The 27,551-nt window shown below is 34.5% G+C and overlaps 4 protein-coding genes and 1 long non-coding RNA gene across 10 annotated transcripts; 2 read left to right on the top strand and 3 right to left on the bottom strand.

Moving 5' to 3' along the window:
* Positions 1-1,914: 1,914 nt before the first annotated feature.
* LOC141723847 (protein NSP-INTERACTING KINASE 1-like) lies at positions 1,915-5,370 on the bottom strand. The gene is made up of 11 exons (XM_074525770.1): positions 4,991-5,370; positions 4,756-4,888; positions 4,591-4,662; positions 4,349-4,492; positions 4,194-4,265; positions 4,041-4,100; positions 3,730-3,827; positions 3,476-3,625; positions 3,040-3,381; positions 2,556-2,935; positions 1,915-2,422 (listed from the first exon to the last, which is right to left on the bottom strand). Exons 1-11 carry the CDS (start codon positions 5,088-5,090, stop codon positions 2,102-2,104), a joined length of 1,872 nt encoding a protein of 623 aa, XP_074381871.1. The 5' UTR covers positions 5,091-5,370; the 3' UTR covers positions 1,915-2,101.
* Positions 5,371-8,591: 3,221 nt separating this feature from the next.
* Positions 8,592-9,613, bottom strand: LOC141662079 (uncharacterized). Its single transcript, XR_012550239.1, has 3 exons — positions 9,377-9,613; positions 9,205-9,267; positions 8,592-9,005 (listed from the first exon to the last, which is right to left on the bottom strand). It is a non-coding gene; the product is annotated as an uncharacterized LOC141662079 (long non-coding RNA).
* Positions 9,614-10,193: 580 nt separating this feature from the next.
* Positions 10,194-16,344, top strand: LOC141723848 (uncharacterized). Of its 6 annotated transcripts, XR_012576382.1 has the most exons (11): positions 10,243-10,366; positions 11,004-11,241; positions 11,699-11,894; positions 13,120-13,290; positions 13,369-13,485; positions 14,067-14,264; positions 14,398-14,457; positions 14,547-14,645; positions 14,835-14,909; positions 14,993-15,053; positions 15,872-16,344. XR_012576382.1 is itself a non-coding variant. In XM_074525774.1 (10 exons), exons 2-9 carry the CDS (start codon positions 11,105-11,107, stop codon positions 15,965-15,967), a joined length of 1,074 nt encoding a protein of 357 aa, XP_074381875.1. In that variant the 5' UTR covers positions 10,243-10,366; positions 11,004-11,104; the 3' UTR covers positions 15,968-16,002; positions 16,119-16,344. The 6 variants fall into 6 exon arrangements, 4 of the variants coding, with proteins under 4 accessions (XP_074381873.1, XP_074381874.1, XP_074381875.1 ...); XR_012576381.1 differs by having other exon boundaries at positions 14,835-15,053; XM_074525774.1 differs by lacking the exons at positions 14,835-14,909; positions 14,993-15,053 and having other exon boundaries at positions 15,872-16,002; positions 16,119-16,344.
* Positions 16,345-17,479: 1,135 nt separating this feature from the next.
* Positions 17,480-20,559, top strand: LOC141723850 (S-adenosylmethionine decarboxylase proenzyme-like). Its single transcript, XM_074525776.1, has 4 exons — positions 17,480-17,670; positions 17,778-17,825; positions 18,760-18,907; positions 19,000-20,559. The coding sequence occupies exon 4, from the start codon at positions 19,145-19,147 to the stop codon at positions 20,249-20,251; it is 1,107 nt and encodes a 368-aa protein (XP_074381877.1). The 5' UTR covers positions 17,480-17,670; positions 17,778-17,825; positions 18,760-18,907; positions 19,000-19,144; the 3' UTR covers positions 20,252-20,559.
* Positions 20,560-21,101: 542 nt separating this feature from the next.
* Positions 21,102-25,428, bottom strand: LOC141723851 (uncharacterized). Its single transcript, XM_074525777.1, has 7 exons — positions 25,311-25,428; positions 24,377-24,475; positions 23,761-24,006; positions 22,869-23,009; positions 22,666-22,763; positions 21,846-22,053; positions 21,102-21,408 (listed from the first exon to the last, which is right to left on the bottom strand). The coding sequence occupies exons 1-7, from the start codon at positions 25,405-25,407 to the stop codon at positions 21,323-21,325; spliced, it is 975 nt and encodes a 324-aa protein (XP_074381878.1). The 5' UTR covers positions 25,408-25,428; the 3' UTR covers positions 21,102-21,322.
* Between the last annotated feature and the right edge of the window lie 2,123 nt (positions 25,429-27,551).

Consider the following 27,551-nt stretch of genomic DNA (forward strand, 5'->3'; position numbering starts at 1 on the left):
TGAGACAACCACTTGGAATGATATACACTACCGATTGTGAACTTGTATTGTTGACACCTTACGCCTAGATAGGCAGAAAGATTACAAACGGAAAGATTGAAGGTATGAGCTCACCTTATCTCAAGTATGGAAAGAGATTCAAGGTGCGAGCTCACCTTATCTTAAGTACAGAAAGAGATTGAAGGTCGGGAGTTCCGCCTTATCTTTTGCTGAAGGCATGTTTGTTGATCTTGTTACATTCATATAATACTAGCAGTTCACCTCAATAATACAATTTTACAATCGGCTGTTATATCTATCTTGAAGTGTGTACGTCAAGGTCCAACTTAACATCATTGTTCGCAATGGATTTATAAATTTGTGCTCGCACAACCACAAACAAGGGAAATATGTATCTTTTTCGGATCTTGCATGGTCTCGCACGTGCATTCGCATAATTGTTTTGAGCACGAAGGTGCTCTATGTTATTTACTAAACTCCGATTTTTAGTTGTTTCAGCGATTGAAGAATATTTAGTTCTCCACTGCAGCAAGCTACACTGAAGAACTGGGGGGTAGTTGTTATGCCACGTTTTGGCATGACAAATACTTTTTAATAATTCCGTAATTTGTTAATTATTAATTACAGCTAATAATTAATTGCTTAAGCCCCAAGTTATCCTCTCTCCGAAACGAGGAAAGAATCAATCTCAATAAATCAATAACGGAAAATATCTCTCAACGATATTCTTCAAATCAGGAAGATATCACAACGCTCAGATTAAATCAGATAAAATCGGTAATTACCACATTAATGAAACTTATCCCTAAAGTCTCTTAGGGATAAGCCCAAATTTCACAGAACTGCGTAGACTTGATCCAATATAAATTGGTACGCAGGCATCTTGGCAAAAGGGATCCGATACAACGAGACAAATCGAGACACCTCCCAAGTCCAACCCCTCTTTTTCATAAACCCTAATCTCACAACTACACACAAATCGCTCTAATATTCCAGCAACCCTCCGATTTCGTGTTGTTACGAAATTCCTCCAACAACAATATACTTATGTTTCTTAAAAAAATTTATTAGTACACAGGGCACATGAAATCTCATGCTCATCGACACATGCTAAATTTTGCGTAGGGGCTCGTAATCATGGCCCAATATGAAACAACCTTAACAAACAGAAATTTATTAAAAAATAACCTTGACAAACAAAAATTTTGTACTGACGTGGCAAACTCGATACCACTAAATTCATATTGAAAATGTAGGGCCCAATAATATCAGGCGCGTCTAATTAGAATCTGCCATGTAATCTGGACAGTAGATGAGGATCCACAAGAACCACAAATTTGGGTTGACCCTGATCCAAAATCACATGGGCCTGTGCAGGGGCCCAACTAGAAATGGGGGGATATACTTTGTTTTACAGTAGACTTATCTATGACCAGGAAAGTAATTTGATTAGTGTCTCGTCACTATCAACTCTGTCATGCTTCAACGTCCCGGCGCCGTCTAATTTGACATTTTAGGTAGATGTATGTATCTTTGTAACCTTTTCCTGTAAAAATCATTTGTAGTCGGATGATTACTCGAAAATTCAAGATTTATTAAACGGGGTCCAGTTTACGTCATATTTGTTAATGTCACAAATTTTTGGCTGAAAAATTTCAAAACTGATTTTTTTTTTGCTTAATAGATGTTTACAGTGTTCAGAGAAAGGATTTTTCATTATTTGTCAAATAAGTTATTTTTGGGATGTTAAACGTTGATTTCAGACTCAAATTTCATCTACAACATTTTAACAGAGTATTTTTTCTACGAGCACGATAATAACTTGTTTTAATTTGGACCAACATGAAATTTCATATACTATGATGGAAAAGCGGAAACCCGAGTCCAGTAAAAGTTGGGCCTTGCAAATTTGAATAACACAACTCAATTCAATTAATTTGAATCTCTGTACATGGACATACCATCAAAGCCTGCTGCCATATATTACATGAAATATAATTGGCTTGTTGGGCTTTTCCCGCCACTTATAACTACTTTTAACTATAAATTTCTTTCAAAATTCTACACACTCAAACAAACTTCACAAAATTAATAAAATGATTCATCTAGGACCAGATAATTCAATGGCCTGTACAATCACTAAAGAGTCGTTGGTGAGGTCCGAAAATCGCTCCGATGAGGACAGTTCTTGTGTTTTGTATTTGGTTGAATCAATACTATGGGAAGTTTCCCATTTTTCTACTAGTCCATCGCCTTCTAGCATGCGTACCACTTCAGACATTTTCGGTCTCAGGCCTGGTAAGTATTGAGTGCACAAGAAAGCCACTTTAACTAGTTCTTCCACCTCCACTGTGTCGTAATTGTTTTTTAAATCCTTGTCAACTACAATATCTAGTTTCTTTTCTTGATTAATCTTTTTTACCTGCATTGTTTCAAAATTTCATGTTGCATTAAAAATTTCTGCACAAATTTCGTTGCTAAATATCTGTCGATGACTAGTTTCTTTAACAGCTTTGATTTAGTTGTTATTTAGACTATATGTAGAGTGTGCTTACCCAGTCTAATATGGCTCCTTTTTGATTAGCTGCCTTTCCAAATTCTATAGCTCTGTGTCCTGTGATCAGCTCAAGGAGAAGAATTCCGAATCCAAAAACATCCGTCTTCTCTGAGGACTGGCCAGTGGAGAGATATTCAGGCGCTATATGCCCCACAGTGCCCCTAACCGCAGTTGTCACGTGAGAATCTTGATGATTCATAAACTTTGCTAATCCAAAATCTCCTACAACTGCCTCACAATAGTCATCAAGTAGTATATTAGCTGCTTTAACATCTCTATGAATGATCTTCGGGTCACATTGCTCGTGAAGGTACAATAGTCCCCTTGCAGCTCCTAATGCGATCCTTTTTCTCATTTCCCAATCAAGAATTGGTTTTGCTGTCAAGTAGATACAAAATTCACTAAATCTATACCTACATTCAGCATCTTAAAATCTATTAATTTGAGGATTAGAAATGATGATATTTCATCAATGCTATTACCTTTGAGGCGTGAAGCAACACTTCCATTTGACATGAACGGATACACAAGGAGTTTTTCAGTGGCAGTCATACAAAATCCATAGAGTCCAAGGAGGTTTCTATGCACAGCTAAACTGATCATCTCAACTTCTGTTTGGAATTGTCTCTCTCCCCCAGCTGTACTGCCATCGTTTAGCCTCTTCACAGCTACAAGAGTACCATCTTGAAGACGACCTTTGTAAACATGCCCAAAACCCCCTTTTCCCAAAATGTTTTTACTACTGAAGTTGTTGGTTGCTATCTGAAGTTCCTTGAATGAAAACTTCTTGAGATTTCCAAGGGAAGCTTCCTCATGATGCTTGTCTGAAATTTACAAAAAAAGCTCTAGCTTTAAATTTAATTTTATGGGTTAAATATTTTGAGTTAACTAGTCAAAGTTTATAAAAAATTTACAAACCTTTTTCATCAGAGAAAGTTTGCTGGTTATGCCTTTGCCTCCACCACAACAGCAGTCCAAGTGCAAACATGAACAAGGAGATGCATCCAAGGCTTGAGCCTATGGCAATGTAAAGTTTGTGGCTTTTGGATCTTCTTGAATAAGCATCAGCTTCAACGGCATTAAAATTCTTTGTAAGTAACAGTTACAAGAAAAAAATTGGTATGTCAATGGATTTCGTGGAAACATAGTACATTGATGTCTTGATTACATACTTCGTGTCTTATTTAAGGGCATAGACATGGGAATCAATGTTGTTCCGTAGCATTCAGGCTCTTTTCCAGTTGGACATATAAGAGGGTTCCCAAGAATGCTGCAATAATACACAAAAAGATGTATGGACCTGTTAATATACAGTTTCAATATACCTAATGAATTGTGTTTATAAGTTAGATAAGCTATATCCAAGTAATTTGAATGTAAGGAAACCAATATTTTAGTGTTCATCGATCAAAACTCAGAAGCATCTTATAAGCCTTAAACGCAAAGTAAACAAGCATGCAAAATTGACATGTATGATGCTTACTTGAACTTTTTGGAAGGAAATCTGGGTACAGGGGCACTGAAGTTGTTGAAAGATAAATCTCTGAACCATAAAATTTCAAATTAGTAACAGAATCATCATCTATAATAGGTTTTAAAAAAGATGTATAGGACTAATTGAAGTATGAGATTGTACACAACAGTAAGCCGGGTCATATTGGCCAATGATCCTGGAATCTCTCCAGAAAGTGTGTTATTATTGAGCCTCCTAAAGTAATAAAAAAACCAGTTACAATTTTTTCACTAAAATTTTCAAATCTGAATGTATTAACAATTTAAGTCTATGATTACATGTATTGTAGACTTTTTAAGTGGCTTAAAGAATAGGGAATTTCTCCGCTGAAGTTATTATCAGAAAGATCAAGAGTGTGCAGCTTTCTGAGCCTTCCTAGCTCTCCTGGAATTAGTCCAGTTATGTTGTTGTTTTGTAAGAGTCTGCAACACATCATACATCAAAATCAAAACAAAATCTGGGCATGCCTATATATAAGATCACAGACTGAGAAACACACACATTAACATAAAATACTCACATAATCTGGAGATTTGTTAAATTGCCAATGCTTGGAGAAAGGTTGCCAGATAATTTTTGGCTAGGAGTTCCACTGAGAGGAGAATACAAAATTTTACCTACCATGAAAATCAACAACTACTCTGCATTACAAGACTCAAAAATGGATTTTATATGGAGGACTTACAGGCCAATGACCAAGTTTTCAGAAGAACAAGTAACCATTGTCCAGCTACATGGATCAACAGCATCACCATCCCAATTATCAAGAACACCATGAGGATCCACCAAGAAAGATTTAATGCCCATCAAAGCTTGCACTGTAGTATTTCTTTTTATATTAAGCACAAGAAAAAAAACTGAAACCCAAATGCAAACTCCATTCTTGACCAATTTTAGTGAAGAAAGTTTAAATTTTTTACCTTCAAAGTTGACACCTTTAGGAGAAAGCAAACCATTTGAAGGACAAAAAAACCAAAGCAATGTGAGAAACCATAACACAACCTCTATCTTCATCTTCATCTTTAAAACAAATGATTCATCAACAACCTAGATTTTTATCCCGATCACGAACCTCCAAAACACTGTTATACGAAATCTGAAACGCAAAAACCTTCTTATCTAGAGTGGTGAGCATGTTTGAAAGGAACAGGACTCAAAATGGTTTTCTACATCATCACAGACCACTTTTAGGTTATCATAACAAGAATCCATTTCACTGCAAGTCTCTGCATTAAAAAAAGCACTCAGTCTTTGTGTAGTAGAAAAAGAAGCAGCATGCACTGTCACTGGGGTCAGGTTTCTCAAGAAAAAGAATATTATGCTATATTTATATATTTTAGTATGTTTATTACTAATGAAAGATTTTATTTTAAATTTAGTTCAGGTATATTATATTTATTTGTCAAGTATTTTAATTTTTCTGAGTATGGGCTAGAAAACTGTGTATGTTTTGTTGTGTCCTGCTGGATTTATTGGGATATTCAAACTTAGAGAATGTAATGATGTTTTTATGTATATGGTTTGTATTAAAGAGACATATATATAAGGATGGTTTTACTAGGGGCACTAAGGAATCTTAACATTCTCTGAGTTTAGCCATTCATTAGAGTGTCAAATTGGAGCTTATTTAAATGTAATATGGTAAGAGTTTGAGAATCTCTATGGTAAGAACTTGACCTTGATGATGTTAAATAATTTGGTCACCTTCTCCCATAATATACTAAGGGCTCGTCTTATAAAAAGTTACTTTTCGTGTTAAAGCTCTGTGAATTTTGTTTCATTTTATAAAAATGAATGTAAACGGTATTCAATTTGGGATCTCTAGCATTAAGTCATGTACATCTTTCCGTTGTACTTGAAACTATTCCGTAATCCCACTCTTCGTAACTAGTATTTTCTGTAGGAATGTTTAGAAGCATAGATTAAGTAGGATTGGATTCAAACAAGAGTTGTCTGCCCAAACCAGCAAAAAACCAGCTTAGCCATGAGCCATGTGAAGGGGGGGGGGTAATATGAGCAGATCATATGTATCTATAAAGGCCAAATACTTGAGGACCAAATGAAAAGAAAAAATTGACAAAACATAACAAAAAATCAAGGTGCTTCAATAGTACAAAATGAACATCATTTAACCTCCTATGTTAAATTAAAAACAGCCGGGTATGCTTGTCCCATCCTTCACCGAACCACCACAATCCAGCATCTTATTTACCACAAGCCTGGGACCATTACATTCCAAAATCAAGAAATATGGAATCTAAACTAAGATTTGGGAGAGTGTTTACTTCTTAGGCTGCATTCTCTGCACCGAGAGCAATGGAGTGGCAAATGACAATTTTACCCTTGTAGTTAGAAACTTTCTTTCTACGAAGAGGAAATAAATTGATTGTAATCTTGTATGTTTTGTGTAACATTTTGAGGCATGCATGAGCCATAGAGTTATAGTGGCTGGAATACATTTTTTTTCCCTGTAATTATGTATTGCATGAACTATTTACTTCTCTAGCTACTTGATGGATTGTTCATTAGTGGCGGAACTAAAATTTTAAAATAAATTTGCATTACGAGTTACAACTCGAGCCAAATTTCACTAACTTCAGATAGCGTACTGCTGATGAGGTCCCAAAGGAAAACAGCAAGTACATCCAAAGAGATTGGGCCGCATTATTGTTCATTTACAGATTATATTTGTAAAACTATACATGAAAAGATACTGGTGAATGTTACCAGTCTTCTGGTAAGAAAATGTGTGCTAAGTTGGGCAGCAAGTAGCAACCCTGAATTAAACAGATCTTAGAACTGTTACGCTGACATTCGAGATATTTCGCTCAACACTAAATAACTTAGAATTTATATGGACTTTTTTATTAGAGACAAGTATATAATTTTGAATGTAAGCTAAACCAAGTGAACCCTTAATGTTAGCCGATGCAGTGTTACTCATCAGTCATCACAAAAACTTGATACACGCCATTGCTTTTCATGATATGCACGAATCTTTTTTTCTAAAAGATTCATCTTTATTGGAGTCTTTTAAAGATAGGGTTCCATTTCATGATTCACAGGGTGAGAATATTTAAGTAACAATGCCATGAAAAATCTTACTTGTCATGGATCCATAAAGTATCTTTAGGCCGAGTGCTGTGGGTACAAACTTTTTGAATCTTTTTTAAGCTTATCCCTGCAATCAAGTGAAGATAGTCCTACAATGTTATCAACTAGGAGTATGACATGATCGGTTGTACTTTAATTATTGGAGGCACCCTTGCATTCATTTCCAACTTTTGTTACTCAATCTCTTACCCAATGAACCATCCGGAGACCCTGGGAAGCTCAGCTGGTTAAGGCAAGAACTTCAGGGACTTACCACCCTAAAGTCCTAGGTAAATTAGTCAAGGTATGCGTAAGCTAGTGGACGCCTAGTAAAAAAAAAATTGTGCCCCGTACAAAGTTTTTGGTTTTCTGTATCAAGAAAAACACCGTCTTAACCTTATTTTCCATAAACATGTTAATCTCCGAAATCTTCAAAAGCCCGAGTAATAAATTTAAAGCTGTCATAAGGGAAAAATATTCAGATATCATATCACAGAGTTGATTTTGGTCCCCCTCTGTAGTTTGGTATTTTATTTGACAAAAAGAACAAATTTCGAAAACTGAATAGCCCCCGAGGTAATAGCAACTAATCATCATCACAAATTGATTGACATTTGTCATATTTTATGAGCCCATCTCTTGTTTAACTCTATGTCTGAACATGATAACAAGAATTTAAGGCCCCTAGTCACATTTTTTTGAAATTCATATTATCTTTATCTGCAAATAAATTTATAAAAGGAAATGTAAAATTAATAATGCGAGAGAAACGACAGAAGCCTTAATCCGCGGGTTGGTTCAGTCACGATCACCGCGTTTTGTTTACTGATATGTCTCATTCGGTCCCTTGAAAGTTATAACACAGCAGAATGCACACAAACTGCCACCTTCTTCACAAAAGATGCTGCACAACTGATACATGGTCCGCACTGCTAAATGGAAATATTATAGAGTGATACTGATATGTCATTTTCTATCCAGAAACTGAGGACCCAACAAATTGATTAAGGAAGACAAAAGATGAAGGTAAATAAACAACAGTGACATTAACGGCCAAGTGTTCAAGTCAGGCAGTGCATTTTTACAAAACACTGTTGCTAACAAACTGGAAAAAGATTTGAATCCAACTGCCAGTATGTCAAACTCGAAAGTTGAGTATTAATGGCGAGATGGAGACGGGCTTTGCCAGGCATGAGATAAATATATTAAAGTTTTAACATCGAATCTTTGAGTATTAGGCTCCTGCAGTTCTGCTGAACCAAATAAATAAAATTAAATTTAATCGTACTTGACATTTTAAACTCAAAGTTCAGCTGAATAAGAGGAATAAGAATTGGAAACTTGCAGAGGCTGCAGCTGTATACTTGTTATCAATGTAAATAAAATATAAACTGGAATTATGTTTCGCTGACCTGCCTCTGTCGCCAATTGTCTAATCATTTAGCAATTTTTACATTATTCTTAATCCGTCTAAATACAAGAATCATATGATATACGCTTGATTCTCATGCTTTCATGCACACAGCATCAGTTAAAAATCACAGGCGAATCATTTCTTGGTCGAAAATGATGTTATACAGGACTTAAAAGATTTAGAAGCCAAAATCTGATTGATATTATAGGAGAAGTACATTGTCATACTTCAGTTTCATATTTTGTAGTCTGTACACATGAATAACTGTGAAGTGTGAATAATCGGACACAATAAAATAGAATTGGTGTAATGGATGTTGAAGAGTGGAAGAGTGAATGTAGCTACATTGCTTTTTATTTGTTCATCCCAGTTGCATTCTTAGCAGCTTCTGTCGTGCCTTCTGCCGAAGCCTTGGCTTGCTCCACAGCCTGCATAATCAATCGTCAAGAGTTTAACTTAATTTTACGGTATTTGTAAATTATATGGAGTTTGAATAGTTTTTCTCACGGTATTGGTGGAAATCATAAATATAAATATTCATCCACATGTATAAGTCCCCGATCTCTTTTTACGGATACAAAAATATCTATTAGTACACGGTTATCCTTTATAAACTTGAAAGTGAACCTCATTGGCAGATTTCTGGCAATGCTGTGAAAGAGCTTTGTTTGACAATTGGTCCCTTTCTTGCTGCAAAATAAAACATAATGTTCATCTTTATTTTTCATTAATTTCCCGAATCTCTCAATTTCTAAATCTTTGATACGAGAATGTAAAACGCAAACATTTCACATCATACCATAGCTTGCTCTTTGGTCTCAGCCTCCTGTTGGCTCATACTTTGCTGGGCTGAACTCATGATTATGAAATTTGAAATTTTGCAGTTAGCAGAAAAAAGAAGAAACTGTTCTATGGAAAGATTATATGGAAGTGAAATAAATAGTAGTGTTCTAAACCATGGATTTACATAACACATGTCATCAGTTTCATAAACTGAGGGTTGGTCTTGGTTAGACACCATCTAACTAGGAAGTAGGAAGTTGTTGAGGACACCTGGGATCAATTCAAACCTAAATATACATGATAATTTTGTTAACTTACCAAAAAGGTTCATATAAAAACTTCTAAACTCTTTTTTACTACTGGTGGAAAAAACCAACTCCTAAAGTACTGAAATCAATTTTTGTTAAAAGCACCGAAACCAACTCCGAAAGAGTCAAATATTAGTTTATTTATTGGCATTTACTCTTAAAAGGAAAAAATTATGAAAAATTTAAATTTGTATATGTTTAAAATAATAACAAGCTCATTTCCACCGTCCTAAATATATTATTTAAAAATTACAAAAATATCAGTATTTATCTGCAATATCACAAAAATACATGTAATCTTTATTGGCTGATCTTTCAAAAATCGTCTATAAATTACTATTTATAAATAAATTCAGTAAAAATATTTAACTAATTCGTGAAATGTCCGATAAATTATCCAATTTTTAAAAAAATATCCGATAAAATCACAAGTTGGTACCTCGCGCCCGATTTCCGGAATTTCTAATAGTACCTATAATTAATTTACTTGTTAATTTTAATGATTAATAAATTTCTCGACCAAAAAATAAATAAATAAATAAATAAGAATAGCATAATTGCGTTCCCAGAGAGACCGGATCAAAAAAATTAAACCCCATTGGCAAGATCTACAGGTACACAATCAACATATACATACAAACACAGTGTATGTATATCCTCCATTTCTCTTCTCATTCATTAATCACATATACAAATATGTACGTATATTGAAATTTACCGCTAATTTAAAGTGAATTCTCATTGATTCGATGCTGTTAATTCATTTCATATCGTTTAATTGCTTAATTGCTCCCATCTTGTGTTAATTTGCTTAAAAAGCTGTTTAATACAATTTGTTTGGAGCATATCAATTGTCTTGTAGTGTATTGTTATAGTTTGCTAAAGTTAAACTGCATTGAACTTTTCGCCCTATTTTTCGTGTTTTGTTTTGTTTGATGTATTGTACTTTCGCTGTCGTTGATTCGATTAGTTTGCGGATAATTGGTATATAACAACACTGTATAGATGGTATGATGAGTATTATAATTTGGAAGAGCTGATTACTATGTGTTTTCTAGTGTTTAGGTTGCAGAGATTCGCGTTCGTTACGTAATTGTATTGTGTGCATAAATTTGGATTTTATTAGCGTATTTTGTAAGTCGTGATTATGTTTTGCTTATTTATTTCGGAGATTGTGGATTTGCTTTCGTAAGTTCGATAAGATTGCATATACCTGCTATATAAGTCGTGTTCGTTAGGTTACGTAATTGTATTGTGTGCTGATATTTGGATTTTATTAGCGGATACATATTTTGCTAGTGCTCATTCTGTTCATTTATTTATTTTTTATTTCAGAGGTTGTTGTTTGAGTATAAGCGTTGGCGAATAAGCTACTATGTTTAGAAAGTTGTCGTGTTGTTATTTTGGAGGCGTTGGATTACGTATGAAGTAGTGGTATGGAAAAGAAATTCGTGGATGATGATGAGTTGAGACCGGTGCCGCTAGTGAAAGTAGATAGGTTTGGATTTGTGAAGCCGGAAGTTAAATCTGCTGATGGTATAGTGAAAAGCAGGTCAACCTTTGAGAATGACAGGTGAGCGCAATTCGTTAATTGACTGAGTAGTGTGCTGTGAAATGATATGTTTGAGAATTTTGTTATTTGCTCAAGCTGGTAACCTATCTTGTGCTTACGTAGACTGTTGGATTTTTTGATATCCAGATCCTAGTCGGTCGTATCTGGCTAATGCTAATCTACACCTCTCTTACAAACTTTCTATGTCTATACATACGTGCGAGTGTACACCCACCGATGTATATTTATAAATGAAAATCAGCCTTAATGGAGTTTGTTTGGTAGCTGTATCTCTGGACTTTGGAGAACAAACCATAATAAAATTGGGCAGGCAGCATTAAGTGATTTACATGCATAGTTTTGCTATTTTGAATAGAGGATTAGTTCTAAAAATTTGGATTGCTACATCTTTTAGTCATAGTCATGTTTTAATTTACTTCAGGCTTTTCAGCTAACTAAACTAAGAAGGCATTTTCAGGGAGGAAAGGAGGATTAGAAAATGGAGGAAAATGATTGGAGTTGGAGGAAGTGATTGGAAGCACTATGTAAAGAGGAAACCACATGTTGTCAGACGGCGGATTAGAAAAGGAGTCCCTGATTGTCTAAGAGGTCTTGTTTGGCAGTTAATTTCAGGAAGTAGGGACCTTCTGTTAATGAATCCTGGTGTTTATGAGGTGATCTTCCTTTTCACGTTTCATATATACTTTTACAAATGATGATATTTACTTATTGTTTAGGTCTTATTGAATGACAGTAACAAAACAATATTTCGTGTAATATGTTTAGACAGTGACCTAACTACTGTCTTTATAAATTTAGCATTAGCTCTGCTTGATGTTCTCTTAGCACCAGTATTGGTTAGCAAAACAACTTGCTTAATATCTGTCAATCAATTTTATTAGACAATTTGCATACCTAGACAATTTCTTCCCTCCATCTTGTGAAGTGAACAATATTTGGTTATTTCCCACCAGTAGTATCAATTTTTTTTATGCTGTTTCCTATCTTCAGCTAATATAAAATGTTTCCCGAAAATATAAACTGTAGAGCTAATTTTAGTATTCTATGTTAATATTAGTCGTTGATGGCTTCTTTTATTCACATTTTGGAATTGTGTAGTAGGAACCATAAAAGTTGCTCTTCAACCATTGAGTTCTTCATGGAAGTTTCAATTTCGGGGTATCTACTCCTTCTAGCTTGCACAGATTATATTTTGTATTGATAATTGAACGGTTTGTATGCTTCGCGATGTTGGGTTTGCCTGTTTAAACAGTTCTCATTATTAAAACAATTAAAAAAATTGGGCTTGAGGAAGCAAGGGAAGAGTATTTATCAATAATGTATTTGCAAGTTTAGATTTGTAAATTTTGACGCTCTGTAATAATTTTACTTGGCCACTTTTCTGTCATAGACTCCTGAAACTTGGACTAGTAGTAGCATGAGACCTGCGTCCTAGCACCAGACTTGTCCGTGTCTATCTTTATTCTTCTGATACCTTGTTTGAGTTGATAATTTTGTTTTAACTAGGTTTGATAATACATTTAAGGTTCCATTACCTTTTAATTTGTGTTTCTGATGGAACTTCCATTCCCTCGGGCTGTTTGGTTAGTAAAATTAATTGGAGGTGGATGAACTCTTCTGTATAGAACTGATCAGATGTTCATTGGATTTGTTGCTGTTTACTATATGCTGTTGATAATTTTAATCTTGCTTTTTATACATTGCATTTTGTGGTCTCCCAATATTCGCTCGATATTATATTCCAAAAGTTATGATACATTCTATTTGTAGTTATTTGCTTTATGCTTATTCCTTGCAACTTGCATCCTATTTTCTTCAAAATGTGCCTTCTGTAACTTTTTCTCTTATTCCTCTTTTATCTCTTGTAAATGGCTGCAGCAACTTGTTATATACGAGACTTCAGCTTCAGAGTTGGATATAATTCGTGATATTTCCCGCACGTTCCCCTCACACGTTTTCTTCCAACAAAGACATGGTCCTGGGCAGAGGTCCCTTTACAACGTGTTAAAGGCATACTCCGTCTATGACAGAGATGTTGGATATGTGCAGGTTATCTCTTAGATTACATTTTAGTTTTGCTTTTGTAAAAATATTGGATTGTATCATCTGAAATTCTATTTTTCATAGGGAATGGGTTTTCTAGCTGGTCTGTTGCTTCTTTATATGTGTGAAGAAGATGCATTTTGGCTGATGGTTGCATTACTAAAAGGAGCTGTTCATGCCCCTATGGAAGGTTTATATTTGGTAATTCTTTTGGCCCTAGAATATATAAATTTCATGTCACTGTATTCTGTAATTTAATTTACAACTTTGGTAGCTGCTGTCATTTCCTAATAGTTTGGGATCCATTGATATTTAAAAGAAATGTTCCTCGACTTTGTCCATCAGTTGCAAATAGCATGTGTCCATCTTTCTTAGATTTATACCATACTTAAAATTCATTTATTATGAAAATTTATATGCTGCAATACTAAATTGCTTAGATGCATTATGATCGTTAGTATGGGAGTTAGCCTATGGATTTCTGTTTTAATTTCGCAGGCGAGGAACTGTTCCTTATTTGCCTAGGTGATGTTTGGAAGTTATAGTACTTATAACACTGGTACTTCTAATTATCTTGAAAGTTGAAACCTTATTTCATAACAGATGATATTTTTATGTTATGGTTGCTTAATTTCTCACACCTGTAATTTATATAATATGTCTACAACAGATGATATCTATCATGTGATCATGTCTAAAGGAAGTCTACTCTATATTATTGATTACAACTGTATTTACCACCTACATTTCTGAAATCCTCTTGTTTTCTGGTTTTGGGGTAGGCGGGGTTGCCTCTTGTGCAACAATACCTTTGTCAGTTTGAACAGCTCGTACGGGAGCATCTTCCAAAGTTAGGTGAACATTTTTCTCAAGAAATGATAAACCCTAGTATGTATGCAAGCCAGTGGTTCATTACTGTTTTCTCATATTCTTTCCCATTCCCTTTGGCTCTTCGAATTTGGGATGTTTTTCTTTATGAGGTTAGTAATCTTGTAATTAATATGCAATGCCACTTCACTTATATTAGAAATAATAGTTTCATAAAAAAAATTGGGTCAACAAAGATAAAAACCCAAATGGTGGTTAAAAACCTAATAAAGCTACACTGATCAGGGCGTGCAAATTGTTTTTAAAGTTGGGCTGGCCCTTTTGAAATATTGTCACGATGACCTGGTGAGTTTTTAACATTCTTGCGCCCTCCTTTTAACAGATAATCTGTAGGGATGTTGATATCTGTAAGCATTTTTTTTTTCTTTCATCAGGTGAAATTACCCTTTGAGAAACTTATACATGCTCTGCGTAACTTTCCTGAGGATGCAATGAACCCAGATACCCTACTACCGATGGCCTATTCAATCAAGGTATTATTCTGCCAAAACCAACTATGTGGAGGTATAAGTAGATGGTAACTGTTGATGTTATAATCAAAGGTCAAGTAATTTAGCATCAGTTCTGTCAGCCTATTTATAATAAAGATAAACTGAAGCACTGTAGTAATAATTGAGATACCTTTGAATTGGATTTTATTGCCTATTTAATGTTGTTTTCAGAACCTTTGCTTTACATTCTGAAAGATCAGGCACAGGGATGAATGGTTTTGACTGTTCGAAGGACTGAGCAGTTTTGTATGACATTCATGCTTTTCTTTGAAGCTTCATATGTTTACTATCATATTCTGTTTTTAGCAGCTGATTGGTTTAGTTTGCAGCTTTTTTCCTAACACTGATGATTAAGCCATAACTCTTTTCATAGCCAGCCTTTCTCCTCTGGTACTTACATTGACAGATATTTTGAACATTGTTAATATCAGAGTTGATCTACAATATATACTTGGACACCTAATTGTGAAAAGTGATAAGAATCAAAAGGATAGATCAGTTCTTAGAAGAGTTGGATTGAATAAAGTGAAGACTCTAGATTACAACATTTAAACTCCGAACCCAGCCTTTTATGTGACACCAGCACATACTTTATACGTCAATCACTTACATTATTAGTTCTGCTCTTAGAGGGAACTCACATGGGTGGGTAACTTCAGTGCTACGACATCTAGGAAGTTGCGCACACTGAACAATTTGGATCATTTAACTAGGCATCAATTTAATTCCTCCACTTTTCTTATGTTAGTAAATAATATATAGTCAAATATATTTCCTATATCTTGCATTCTAGCCTACTGGACACCGCATCGCAACTGTTCTTATGACATCATGCCTTTCAGGCATGATATCTTTGCAACTTCCTTTTATCTATAAATTGATCACGAAAATATTAAAAAATTGTATCTGAACGAATGCCTCTTTTGATGATAACAAGAGGTAGAAGACTCAGGCAACATTGGAGGCATGGGTGTGCAATTATATATTATATGTAATTGACCATTATATTGCTTTGAGCCTGCATCATATGAGTATCTGTACTTTGTAGATATACATCTGTGCTAATTGACTACTGCAAGTGAAAAGACTAAAAAATTATTTAGTCCTTTTATCTTTCTCTTTTTACATAAATATACTTGTCTGAAAGTCTATATATCTGGAACATTCTTCACTCGTAAAAATTTAAAATTTTGTTTTTTCAAATCTAGGTATCCAAGCGGTTGGAGGAAATGAATCAGGAGTATCAAAAGAAAAATGGGAAGCTCGCTGAATCCCATGCGAGCCAGAAGCAGGAGCAGCTGTGACCACTAAAGCTCCCTATTTCTACCTGAAGCTATTCGTGAGTACCAAGTGCATGCAAAGCATGTTGTGAATATATAAACAACCAAAACTTTATTTCCAGGTGGTGTTGACTCCCAAGGAGAATCCATATAAGCAATTAAAGTTTACTTTCAGGTGGTATTTGACGCCCGAGGAAAATCTGCATATAACTCATTCAGTGCCAGTATCTATTGTATTTCTACCTTATTATCACCCTGTCAAGCATAGTTAACACGGCCATGTTTAGGTCAGCTGTTTTAGCTGTAAAGTTGAGAGATTAAAGATTCAATGGAAGTGGTGATTTTGGCATATTTATAGTCAAGGAAAGGTCTTTATAATGCAAGGTCAAGTTTTACGTACATTTTATCCTTCAAACCGTGTTCCTATGAGTACTACATATTTGGTGTATGTTTGGTGTGATATCATTGTCCTGGTAAATGGAATTTGTGAAGTCTTTTCTTTGAGTACCAAACTTCTCTTCCTAGACAATTTCACTAGCATTTGGCTTCTACTTATTTCATTTATGCTAGAGATGCCTCATCAGATGGGTTGGCAGCATCTCCGGTAGCTTACAAGTTACAAAGAATGAGGTTAATAAGAATCGTGTTCGTGTTCGTGTTCATGTTCATGTTCATATTCATATTCATGTACTACACTATTATATGTAGCTAATAATATCACTACTTTCTAAAAAGGATCACTTTCCAAGTAATGCATCATTGCAATTCACTCCTCCTGCGCGTCATCAAAGATGACCAATATTATGATATCGATATAAGTAACCTGTCTAATACGATATCGAGAGTATATTACTCAAAAAATTAAAATGATTGATGTTATACATCAGGACAAGGACAAAAAATTAAATTTAATTTTATACTTAGACACGAAAAATCTTTTTACTTGAAACTTAACATTATTGTTGTTATACATGTAGACTTAGGATAAATGTTTAATTTAATTATATATGAAACACGAAAAAAACAAGAAACAGACCCTACTCCCTTCGCTCTATTCAATTATATATAAAATATAATTTTAAAATTTATTTTAATATTTTTTTAAATTAAATTTTATATAACATAGAATAATTTATTAAAATTAGTGTTACATGCCGAGCGCCGGAGAGAGGGAGTAGAAATTAAGCACATAAAATTATTACTCCCTCCGTCTCAACCATTTTTATATAATTGGTTTGGGCACGGAGGACAAGAAATTTATTAAAATAATATTAGTTTTGATAAGATGGTGGGACAAGAGAGAAAGAAAAATTATAATTTAGTGAAAAAAATATATAAATTGGGTAAAATGGTGGGATCAATCAATATTTAATGAATAAAGTGAGTGTAGTGAGAAAAAGTAGTGGATGTGATTAAATTTTATATTATTAAATTTTTACTATTTTTTGATAAGTTTGAAATGGATAGAATTAAATGAGAAATGCACGGAAGTACTACATTTGACCCCGTAGACAGCTACCCATGTAAGTAAACACGCGGCGAAACTAAAACAAACAAGTTGCAATTCCCAAAGCTGTATATATATACGCTACCAATCCGTGCATATAATTCCGTGCACTCGTAAAACAAAATTGTCTCAGACATTCAAATACAACATTCATACACAATTATTCGAAAAGACCCATCCTTCCCATTTGTTTTGTTTTTCTAATCAATCTATCACCTTGGTAAGCACTTTTATTCATTAATCTTTTCTTTTTTCCTGTTAATTCTGTTTAATTTGTTTTTAATTGGTTAAGCTATAAGCTAATGATATGTTTTGTGTAATCTGCAGGGCTTGATTTCTTGCTAGTTCTTTTTCAGAAGAGATTTCGATTTTTTTGTAAGTTTTCTGGTTCTTGAAATTTTGATTTGATTTGAGCATAGCCCATTTTCAAGATGTTTGTCTATGATTTGCTTGCTTTGTATCCTGTATAAGTTTTTATGTATCTAATTTACCCAAAAAAAAAGTTTTTATGTATCTATATTCTTTACCATGTTTACAGTTAGCTCCTTGTGCAGTATTTGATATGTTTAATTTGGGTTCTATTTTTTTTGGTATTCAAGCTTGCAATCTTGCATTTATCATAATGACCGGGTCTTATTATTACTTGGTTAAGCGAAAAATTGAATGATTTGCTACAAGGATTCGAAATCCCTAGGATTTTTCGTGTTTTATAGTTTCACAATATATCAGAGAAATTAATTTGCTAGACTTTTAGATAGGTGAAAATATTGGTGTCCCTTGTGGTAGGGAAATTCCATTTAATTTGAAATTTTATAAGATGTTTATTCGGTGGGAATTGAATTCTGTTTATCAAAGAAACTACTCATTTTTTGTCCTGTTACTATATATGTTCTTGTTTTTGTGAATTTACACTGTAGCTTTTGTGTTGCTAGCACCTCTTTTTACTTTTAAGAGTCTTGTCTTGACTTCTGTTTCATGATATTTAGTGACTTTAGTCCAATAATTATATACAAAACAGAACAGATTCTGCTTAGCACCAAGAAACAATAGTCAGCAGGTTTTGCTTCCTGCCCTCCTAAGCAGGCATTGGTCTTTCATGATCTACTTATGCTTCTTAATTTTTTCTTGCCAGCTTCATCTTGTAGCCTAGTTGGTTTCCCCTGCCCCTTCGGCAATTTGTTAAACCGCTCTGTTTTCATATGGTGACATGGTTTTCGTATTACGTCCTTTATGTATATTGTTTTGTTGTCCTAAATTGCTTTTTAGCTACTTTTAGATGTGTTCTAATTTGTTTCTCTCTTATTTCCAGGTTGTGTTTATATGATCTAATGGAAACTAAAGGTGGAAGAAAGAAGTCTAGTAGTACAATATTTTATGAAGCTCCCCTAGGTTACAGCATTGAGGACGTTCGACCACACGGAGGAATCAAGAAATTCAAGTCAGCTGCATACTCCAACGTGAGTTTCATTTTTCTTTTAATGTATATTTCTTAGATTCTTTGTATTTATCCTTCTAACATGTTGTATACTCTGATCAAACATCTTTGTAGTTCGCACGAAAGCCATCCTGAGATTCTCCAAGATCTTTGCAAGCCACCATAGGTGGTCCATAACTAGTGGTTCAGTTTTCAATTTTTACCTGTCTTAGTTTTTCTTGTTATTTGTCGTCGTATCCTTCACCTGTAAAAAGGCAAAATGGCCTCCCCACCTTCTGCAATTGGGTTTGAAGGCTATGAAAAGCGGCTTGAAATAGTTTTTTCTGACCCTGGCATCTTTGCCGACCCTATAGGAAAGGGTCTACGTTCTTTATCCAGAATGCAACTGGATGAAATCCTAGGACCAGCTGAGTGTACTATTGTGGGCTCATTGTCGAATGAGCTTGTTGATTCTTATGTCCTCTCAGAATCCAGTCTCTTTGTGTACCCTTACAAGATTATCATCAAAACTTGCGGGACTACAAAGTTGCTTCTTTCTATTCCTCCTATACTCGAGTTGGCAAATGCAATCTCTCTCTCCGTGAGGTCTGTGAAGTACACTCGTGGTAGCTTTATATTTCCTGGAGCACAGACTTCTCCACATCGTAGTTTCTCTGAAGAGGTTGCTGTTCTTGACAACTACTTTTGCAAGCTTGGTTTAGCTAGCAACGCATACCTAATGGGTAGAGCCGAAAAGAAATGGCATATTTACACGGCTTCCGCTGAACCAGCGAAGTACTCTGATGCACTTTACACTCTTGAGATGTGCATGACTGGTTTGGACAGAAAAAGAGCATCAGTATTTTACAGTACTCAGTCAAGCTCTGCAGTTGGAATGACTGAAGAATCTGGTATTAGGAGAATTCTTCCAGATTCTGAGATATGTGATTTTCAGTTTGATCCTTGTGGTTACTCTATGAATGCTATCGAAAGTGGTGCAATTTCTACCATTCATGTTACACCTGAAGACGGCTTTAGCTATGCTAGCTTTGAAGCCATGGGCTATGACTTCAAAGTTCTGAAACTGAACTGCCTGCTTGAGAGGGTGCTGACTTGCTTTGATCCGAACGAGTTTTCTGTTGCTTTGCGTATGGACAGCGAGGAACAGGGCATTGGTATTACTATTACTCCAGATGTTCAGGGATATAGCTGTGAAGAGAAATCATATCAAGTGCTTGGTAAAAATGAATCAATTATATATCTTAGCTTTATGAAGGCTGCTGGATGTGCATCTCCGAGGTCAACTTTACAATGCTGCTGGAGTGAGATCGATAAGGAGGAAGTTGTAAATAGTTCTGATTCAGCTGCTGCAGTTACTCTGGTTTAAATACTCTGCCTGTTTCTTGTAATAAAGAGGAGTCTTGCTTCTCTCGCTTCTGGCTCCTCAAGTTATTTCTCCAGTATGTTTTGCTGGTGTGTTTTACGTTATTATGTTATGTTGGTCCGTTATGTGGAGAGTTGAAGAATGTACCGACCATTGTCATGAACTTCTCAATGTACTTTATCGACCATTTTCGGGGAGAGTTGCAGACTACAAGTAAATGCACTAGCTATTTCTTATTTATGAACATCGTCTATGTATTGTGTATTTTTGTTTTTGTCTGCTGAATGAATTTTACATACTTTTATTGTCTAGTCTGAAGATGCCATGCAGACTGCAGTTGGTGAAGATGCCATGCAGACTGCAGTTGGTGGGCGAATGTATGAAAGTAAGGATTTCAATATCTCATGATCCTGAGATCCTGAAATTTAACTAAGCGAGAAAATAAATATTCATGATCCTGTATAACAAGATTTTTTTAATAACAATTGTCTAGCAGTTTGTACTAGATTTTATAGTCTAGCTTCAGTTCATTTCCGGCACAAATATAAGTTAAATATTTAAATTCCCTCTAATTTTTTAACGTTAAAAGAAAATATATTAGAGAGCCACAGAGTTCATACAATCTTGCAAAACCAAGTCAATACACTTGTTTGATCTTGGCTCAAATTCATATTCACACATCTTACCAAAGTCGAATTTGAACTGGACTATGGTCTTATTCAGAGCTACACATATCTAGTCGAATTCTTACTGGACGGTCTTCTTCAGAGTTAGGCCAGATAGTGAAAATTGTCTTTACACTCTTTTCAACATGTATATAATAATACCAGTTTCCATTTTAGATAGTTCAGAGGAAGCGCAAACTAAAACGATACATACTTTTTAATGTAGGAACTTTAGTACAAAATTACAGCCAATTGGGTTAGTACTTGGGACAAAAATGGGACAGCCGGGAGGCAAGAGAAACAAGCTACCATCATGCGATGCCTAAAAGCACATTTTCGTAAACTTGTCCTAACCAACAAATAGTAAACATTAGCCGTAAAACTGCTAAATTGGACTGTTCTCCGATGCTCAGTATGGTTTAAACTTCCGTGCTGCTCTCATTTGCTGAATCCGTTTTTTATCCTGCTCGAATTTGCTCTGCAGCATCATAATTTCTGCAAGAGATCCATGTTTCCGCAATAAATAAGCAAGTGCGGACCCAGAAAACAAGGAAAACATCACAGTTCATCTAGCAATTAAATATGCAATCCATCTTACATTCTCACATAACTATGCTGCAAAAAAATTGTTTCAAAAAGATCTACAGTTTTAGTAATTGTAAATTTGAAGCAAATCCAATGCAAACAACATTAAGCATATTAACGACGACAGATTACTTCTAAATCTGCTTCAGTTTGTGGGACAATTATGGGATATTGTTACATCCTCAGACTCGGACCACCTCCTCATGAACAAAGAGGGACTAATGATAGCACTAAACATAAAATGTTAGCATATTCACTCAACAAAATTATATCCAAAACATGCTAAATATACAGTTACCTAGCCTTGTATGCTGACTGTAAAAAGTTAAAAACAATTAGAAGCATACCACTTCTATGAGCCTCCCTTTTCTGGAACCTGTAGAAATCCAGCCCGACTTCTTTATTTTTCTTTTTAGCAATCCTATCTGTTACTGCAGCATGTGCAGCACCAACAGCAGTCCCACTCTCAGATTCTGTGGTCTTTTTCCTACCTTTTTGATGCACAACAACAGTCCATCCACCTTCTGCTGCAAGAGCTTCTCTTTCTTTTCTTTCCTGTGAATTCAATAGTAAGTTAAAGTACTTGCACAAAAGTCAGCATCAGAATACATGTGCACATTTTCATACTTCAAACAAATCAAATTCGCTTGAGTAGAGGAGTTGTGTACACATGAAGTGGTCTTGCCAAATTCTTTGACCTGTTTAACTATATCTGATAGTAACATCGATAATATATATATAGACACGTACATGTTGAAAATTTATAATGCTAGTTCCAAACAGGCCTCAAGGTGTAAACTGTAAAGAAATCAGCATAAGTTAAACTTAATTCAATTCTTTTATGAATTTTACTGTTGCAAAACTGTGATGAGCAGAAAGCACAGCTGAAGAACTGCTTAGACCTATTATATGGATTTTTATAACTAAAAAGCTAGGGAAAAGAGCATAAGTATCCGAAATTTTAACGCCGTTTTCTTTGTAAGAAGTAACAATTCGGTTTCAGAAAGTTAGTCCATGCAGCCGCAATGATACTTTAGCATTTTACAATTCTGTAAACTAAATTAAACACTCAAAGACTAGATCCATGAAGTATATATTTTAAGTAAATCAGATGGCAGTACCCATATTCCAACTTATACGGACTTGGTCGGAGCAAAAGAAGAATACCTGTTCTAGCTTTGCCTCGTGGGAAACAATGAAGTCATCAATCCTGTCTTGTAGTATCTCCACACCTGGTCTACTCTGATGATATTTCAGAATCCATTCTGCAACCCAAAAGAAAATAGCATCACAACAGCTTTAAAATCAACTAAGGCATAAAATTAACTTTAAAATAAACTAAAGCTCTATCGTACAACAGGAGTTCATACTTTTCATTCCCTGTGAGGAATCCTCATCTCCTGAAGATATCTCATAAACCTCATCTTGCTTGCCTTCATTATCTTCTAGCACATCCTCATTTTGTGATAACAAGCGGGGCTTTTTTGCTTTACGGACTTTTTTTGACTTGCCTACAAAAGTATTCACAAACAAATACTCTAAATACCAAACATATAATATTTTTTAGGAATACTATGTGTGCAAAACTGTTCATCTGAATTTGTTTTTGCTTTAAGGGTATAATTTTTTTCCCAATATCTGCTTCATCTGTATCAGTTCTATCAATCTGCCTTCGAGTTGGTACTTAGGGGTCAAGAGCCTCCGCGTTTTATCATTTGATCAAGACCGTGATCACTGAGAAAGAGTTTCCGACTGGACACAATTAAATAACCAACTTAACAACTTAAGTAGGACTATGGACACAAACATCTTCCACCAAAGCAAGAAAATATGTTTCAAATTTTAAGTATCGGACCACGCCATAACTCTTTTATCTCCACTTTTTACAACCGTAAAACTTGAGTCCAAAATCTAACTACAGTATAAATCAGATTCCATTCATAATTTGTTAAAGCATCATGATGATTTATGCTATTTTAAGATACGAATACACTTATTGTCATTTTTCAGGCTATGGTGGTTACACAATTGATTGAGTAAGGATAATGTTAACATATCAGATCGGCACCACCTAGTTTACAAAAGCCAATTACCATGTTCAATTGATTGAAAGTAATCTTCTTGTTCAACAATTGATCAACTTGCCAAAGCTCAGAAGTTAAGATGCTGAAGTATCTTCATAAAGTCAGATATTTATGCGCACACACACACACACACACAAAAAAAGTTGGTGAATGATGTGTCTGGTCATCTAGTAAATACCATTTTGTAAGTTTGAGCCTTCAACTTCGTGATCAGAGTCATTAACTTTTTCAATCTCAGGTTTCTTTGTCTTCTTGCCTTTTCTCTTTAACTTCCTTAATTTTCTCCTTTGCTTTTCTTCCGCTTCAATATCTCCATCAGAGCTCTCTTTCATTTTATCGGTGATAAACTCAGCTTTGTGAACCTCCTTATTGCTGGCCAATTTCCTCTTTTTCTTCCTACGGGTTGCTTCATCAGTTCTATTTTCTGAAACCCATACACCTTAAAATACTCAAAACACAAACACATATATACAGAGACAGGGTCTTCTAAAACATGCTCTCAAGTATTGTATAGTATTGTATCTTTAAGAAAATGTATTATCAGACATTTCCAAGATGACCTATAATAAATTCTTTTACTCGCATCCAACTTCTATCTTCACAATGATTAAAAATAATATCAACGTCTCGAATTGCTCCATCATTCTCTGAAGTAATAATTTTTCTTTTCCGAAACTCCCAAACTCTTTGAAAACAGCAAATGGCATGCCATGTCGACGAACATTGCATACCAACATGGTCTACCTACAATCACACGGGCACTATCATATACATACAAAAACAGACCAACTCACCTTCATCAATGTGACTGGCTTGCTTATCCCCACCCTTCTTCCTAATCTTTCTTAAAGATTTAACACTATTATCATCTTTCTTGACTTCACTGCCCTTCTCTAAAAACAACAACGATTGAAACTTTAGCAAAAACCCACAACAAGAAACACACCCAAAGCAATCTCATTACTTAACAATACACACATTAGCACAATTAAGAATAATCATTATCACATTAAGCTATACATACACATATATCATCATATTACTTGACTTCACTACACTTCTTCTCTAAAAACAACAAAGATTTAAACTTTATTAAAAACCCATAACAAGAAACACACCCAAAAGCAATATAACCATTCTTCCTAATCTGTCTTAAAGATACAACTCTATCATCATTTTTCTTGACTTCACTAAACTTCTTCTCTAAAAACAACAAAGATTCAAATTTATAAAAAATCCACAACAAGAAACACACCCAAAAGCAACATCACTACTTAAAAATACACATTAGCAAAATTAAAATATCACCATCATCACATTAAGCTATACATACATAAATCATCATCTTTCTTGACTTCACTACACTTCTTCTCTTAAAACAACAAAAATTTAAACTTTATCAAAAACCCACAACAAAAAACAATCCAAAATCAATAACATTACTTAACAATACTCACTAACGCAATTAAAGAATCACCAAGAATCTCCATGATCACATTAAGCTGTACATACATACATACATTATCATCATCTTTCTTGACTTCACTACACTTCTTCTCCAAACACAACAAAGATTTAAACTTTATCAAAAACCCACAACAAGAAACACACCCAAAACCAATATCATTACTTATACTCATTCACACAATCAAAGAAACACCATTATCACATTAAGCTATACGTAATACATAAATCAGTTGATAAAAAGTTATTAATTGAATAAATTACCAATGGGGCTGCAATTCTTGTTCTTCTTCTTGAAATCTGGAGTTTTTGATTTGGGTTTTTTCAATTTCTTGCTTAGCAGCTCCTTATTTTTTCCCATTTTTCTAGAAAAATTAGGGCATGGAATTGTTCGGGTATTAAAATGATTTGTATTTGGGCCTTTTGTACTGGGCCTTGTAGTGTGTAACGGCTAGCCCATAAACTATTGCTCCCGCATGAGGATAATATATTAGCCTTTTTTTTGCAAAAATTAGCCCTTTTTTAAAATTAAATAAATGTTAGTAATTTTAAGGGATAATTAATTCGCACGTACTTAACTACAAGTCATTTTTTTGTTAAGGTTCTTTACCTATAAAAAGTTAATCTTCGCATATTTTAACTATCCAGAAATGATTAGCGTAACTCTATCTTATACTGACGTTCATTAGTCAATGTTTATTCAACTTCTTGAATTTGATGATTTTTGATTCGTTGATTCAATGATGAAATTGAGGATATAGAAAGTTTCGGGAAAACAAACCGAAGAAATCTATTTAGGTTTCGATGGCATAGGATGATCGGAATAGTGATCGGAAACCCTGGCCTTTTTTCGGTACGCGGTGACAAAAGTAACTGAAATCGACATGCATTTATTTGGTTTGACTTTTTAAAACTTCCAACACCCTCAATTCATCAATTCATTAACGAATTAAAAAACCCCAATTCAAAAGGTTGAGGAACGATATTTGACTAATGATCGTTAGTCAAAATTAATCGGAATGATATTTTTAAAATGTCTAAGGATCACAATATTTCAAAAAATAGATCAAGGAACTAGAAAATAAAAAGGTATATAATTGAGGGATTTTAAATTAATTTTTCCTAATTTTAAATTTAATTTGTTTTTCAATACAATAATATATTTGAATTCTTATTCGTATGGGATCAGTTGCCATTCTAAAACCCTTTAGCCTATAGCATATATCCTATATGCTAACCCTAATTACCACTTGGATCGAGACTTTTTATCACTCTTTTATAATCACTGTATAGATATTCGAGTATTAATTTATAGGGGTTTTGTTCAGAATAAAAACAGGGAGTATAAGTATTGAAGGAGTTTAGGGGACACACGTATGGTTTGTTGTCTAGCTTGGGTTCTATGGTTAGTTAAACTATCCTCGATCACTTTTTCAGTTGTTCGGTTACTTTTTGTCTTTCTCTTAGTATATCTTTATCTTTTTTTTAATTGTTCATTTTTTTCAAGGAACTAACATATGTGTATAGAATTACATACGAAGGCCCTGATGATAAGTTGTGAGGCATAATCGTGTGCAGCGATGAAGAAAATGGTTATCAATACTTATTAAAGATGATGACATTAACAACACAATGCTTATGACACGACACTCTTAAAGCCTACGAGGACGCTGACAAGCAATGAGATTTAAATAGTAAGCCATTAGTTACATCATTAAATCATATTATACCTAATGCTCGTATTAAATCATTAATTTATGCCAAAGACGGGGTTTCAATCAGTTTTTATCTGTTTGGTGTTGTCCATGAAAATTTGACTATTAAGTATCCCTATTGTCGGCCCAAGAAGCTTACAACTCCCCGATCAAAATATTTCGTGTCTAAAGATGGCTTCAGAGATCTTAAGGTTTTGTATGCAATATTCGAGAATGTTGTGGAAGCCCATGTGAAGGTTACTTTGACCAATAAATCTGTGTTGTGCAAGACATGCATGTACAATAATAAGACTAAGTCATATTGACAACCCTAATATTTAGTTAGTTTGATAATCAATTTTGTATTCTGTATTGTATTACTCGAGTCTGTAAAATGGTTAGAAGATTAGACTGGAGGATTTTTTTTGTGGACAGATTCAAGCGAAGGAATAAATCCTGGAAGAAGATCAAGCCATGATCATGCCTCATATAAAAGTGTATAAGCTTGAAATTGAATAAAGCTGTTCTATAAAAAATATTCTAAGTCAAGATATCGACAAGTCACAGATCAAGTTATATCGAGAAGTTATTTGAGAAGTCCAGAATGATTTATCGAGAAGTCCAAAATGGCTTATAGAGAAGTCTCAGAGATATCGACAAGTTAAATGAAGATGTAGAGAACTGGAGATATCGACAAGTCATTTCTGCATGTAGAGAACTCAGAGATATCGACAAGTCAAATGAAGATGTGAAGGATAAGAGATATCGACAAGTCAATTTCTCATATAGAGATCTCAGAGATATCGATAAG

This window comes from Apium graveolens, chromosome 5, assembly GCF_009905375.1.
Source record: "Apium graveolens cultivar Ventura chromosome 5, ASM990537v1, whole genome shotgun sequence".
NCBI lineage: Eukaryota > Viridiplantae > Streptophyta > Magnoliopsida > Apiales > Apiaceae > Apium > Apium graveolens.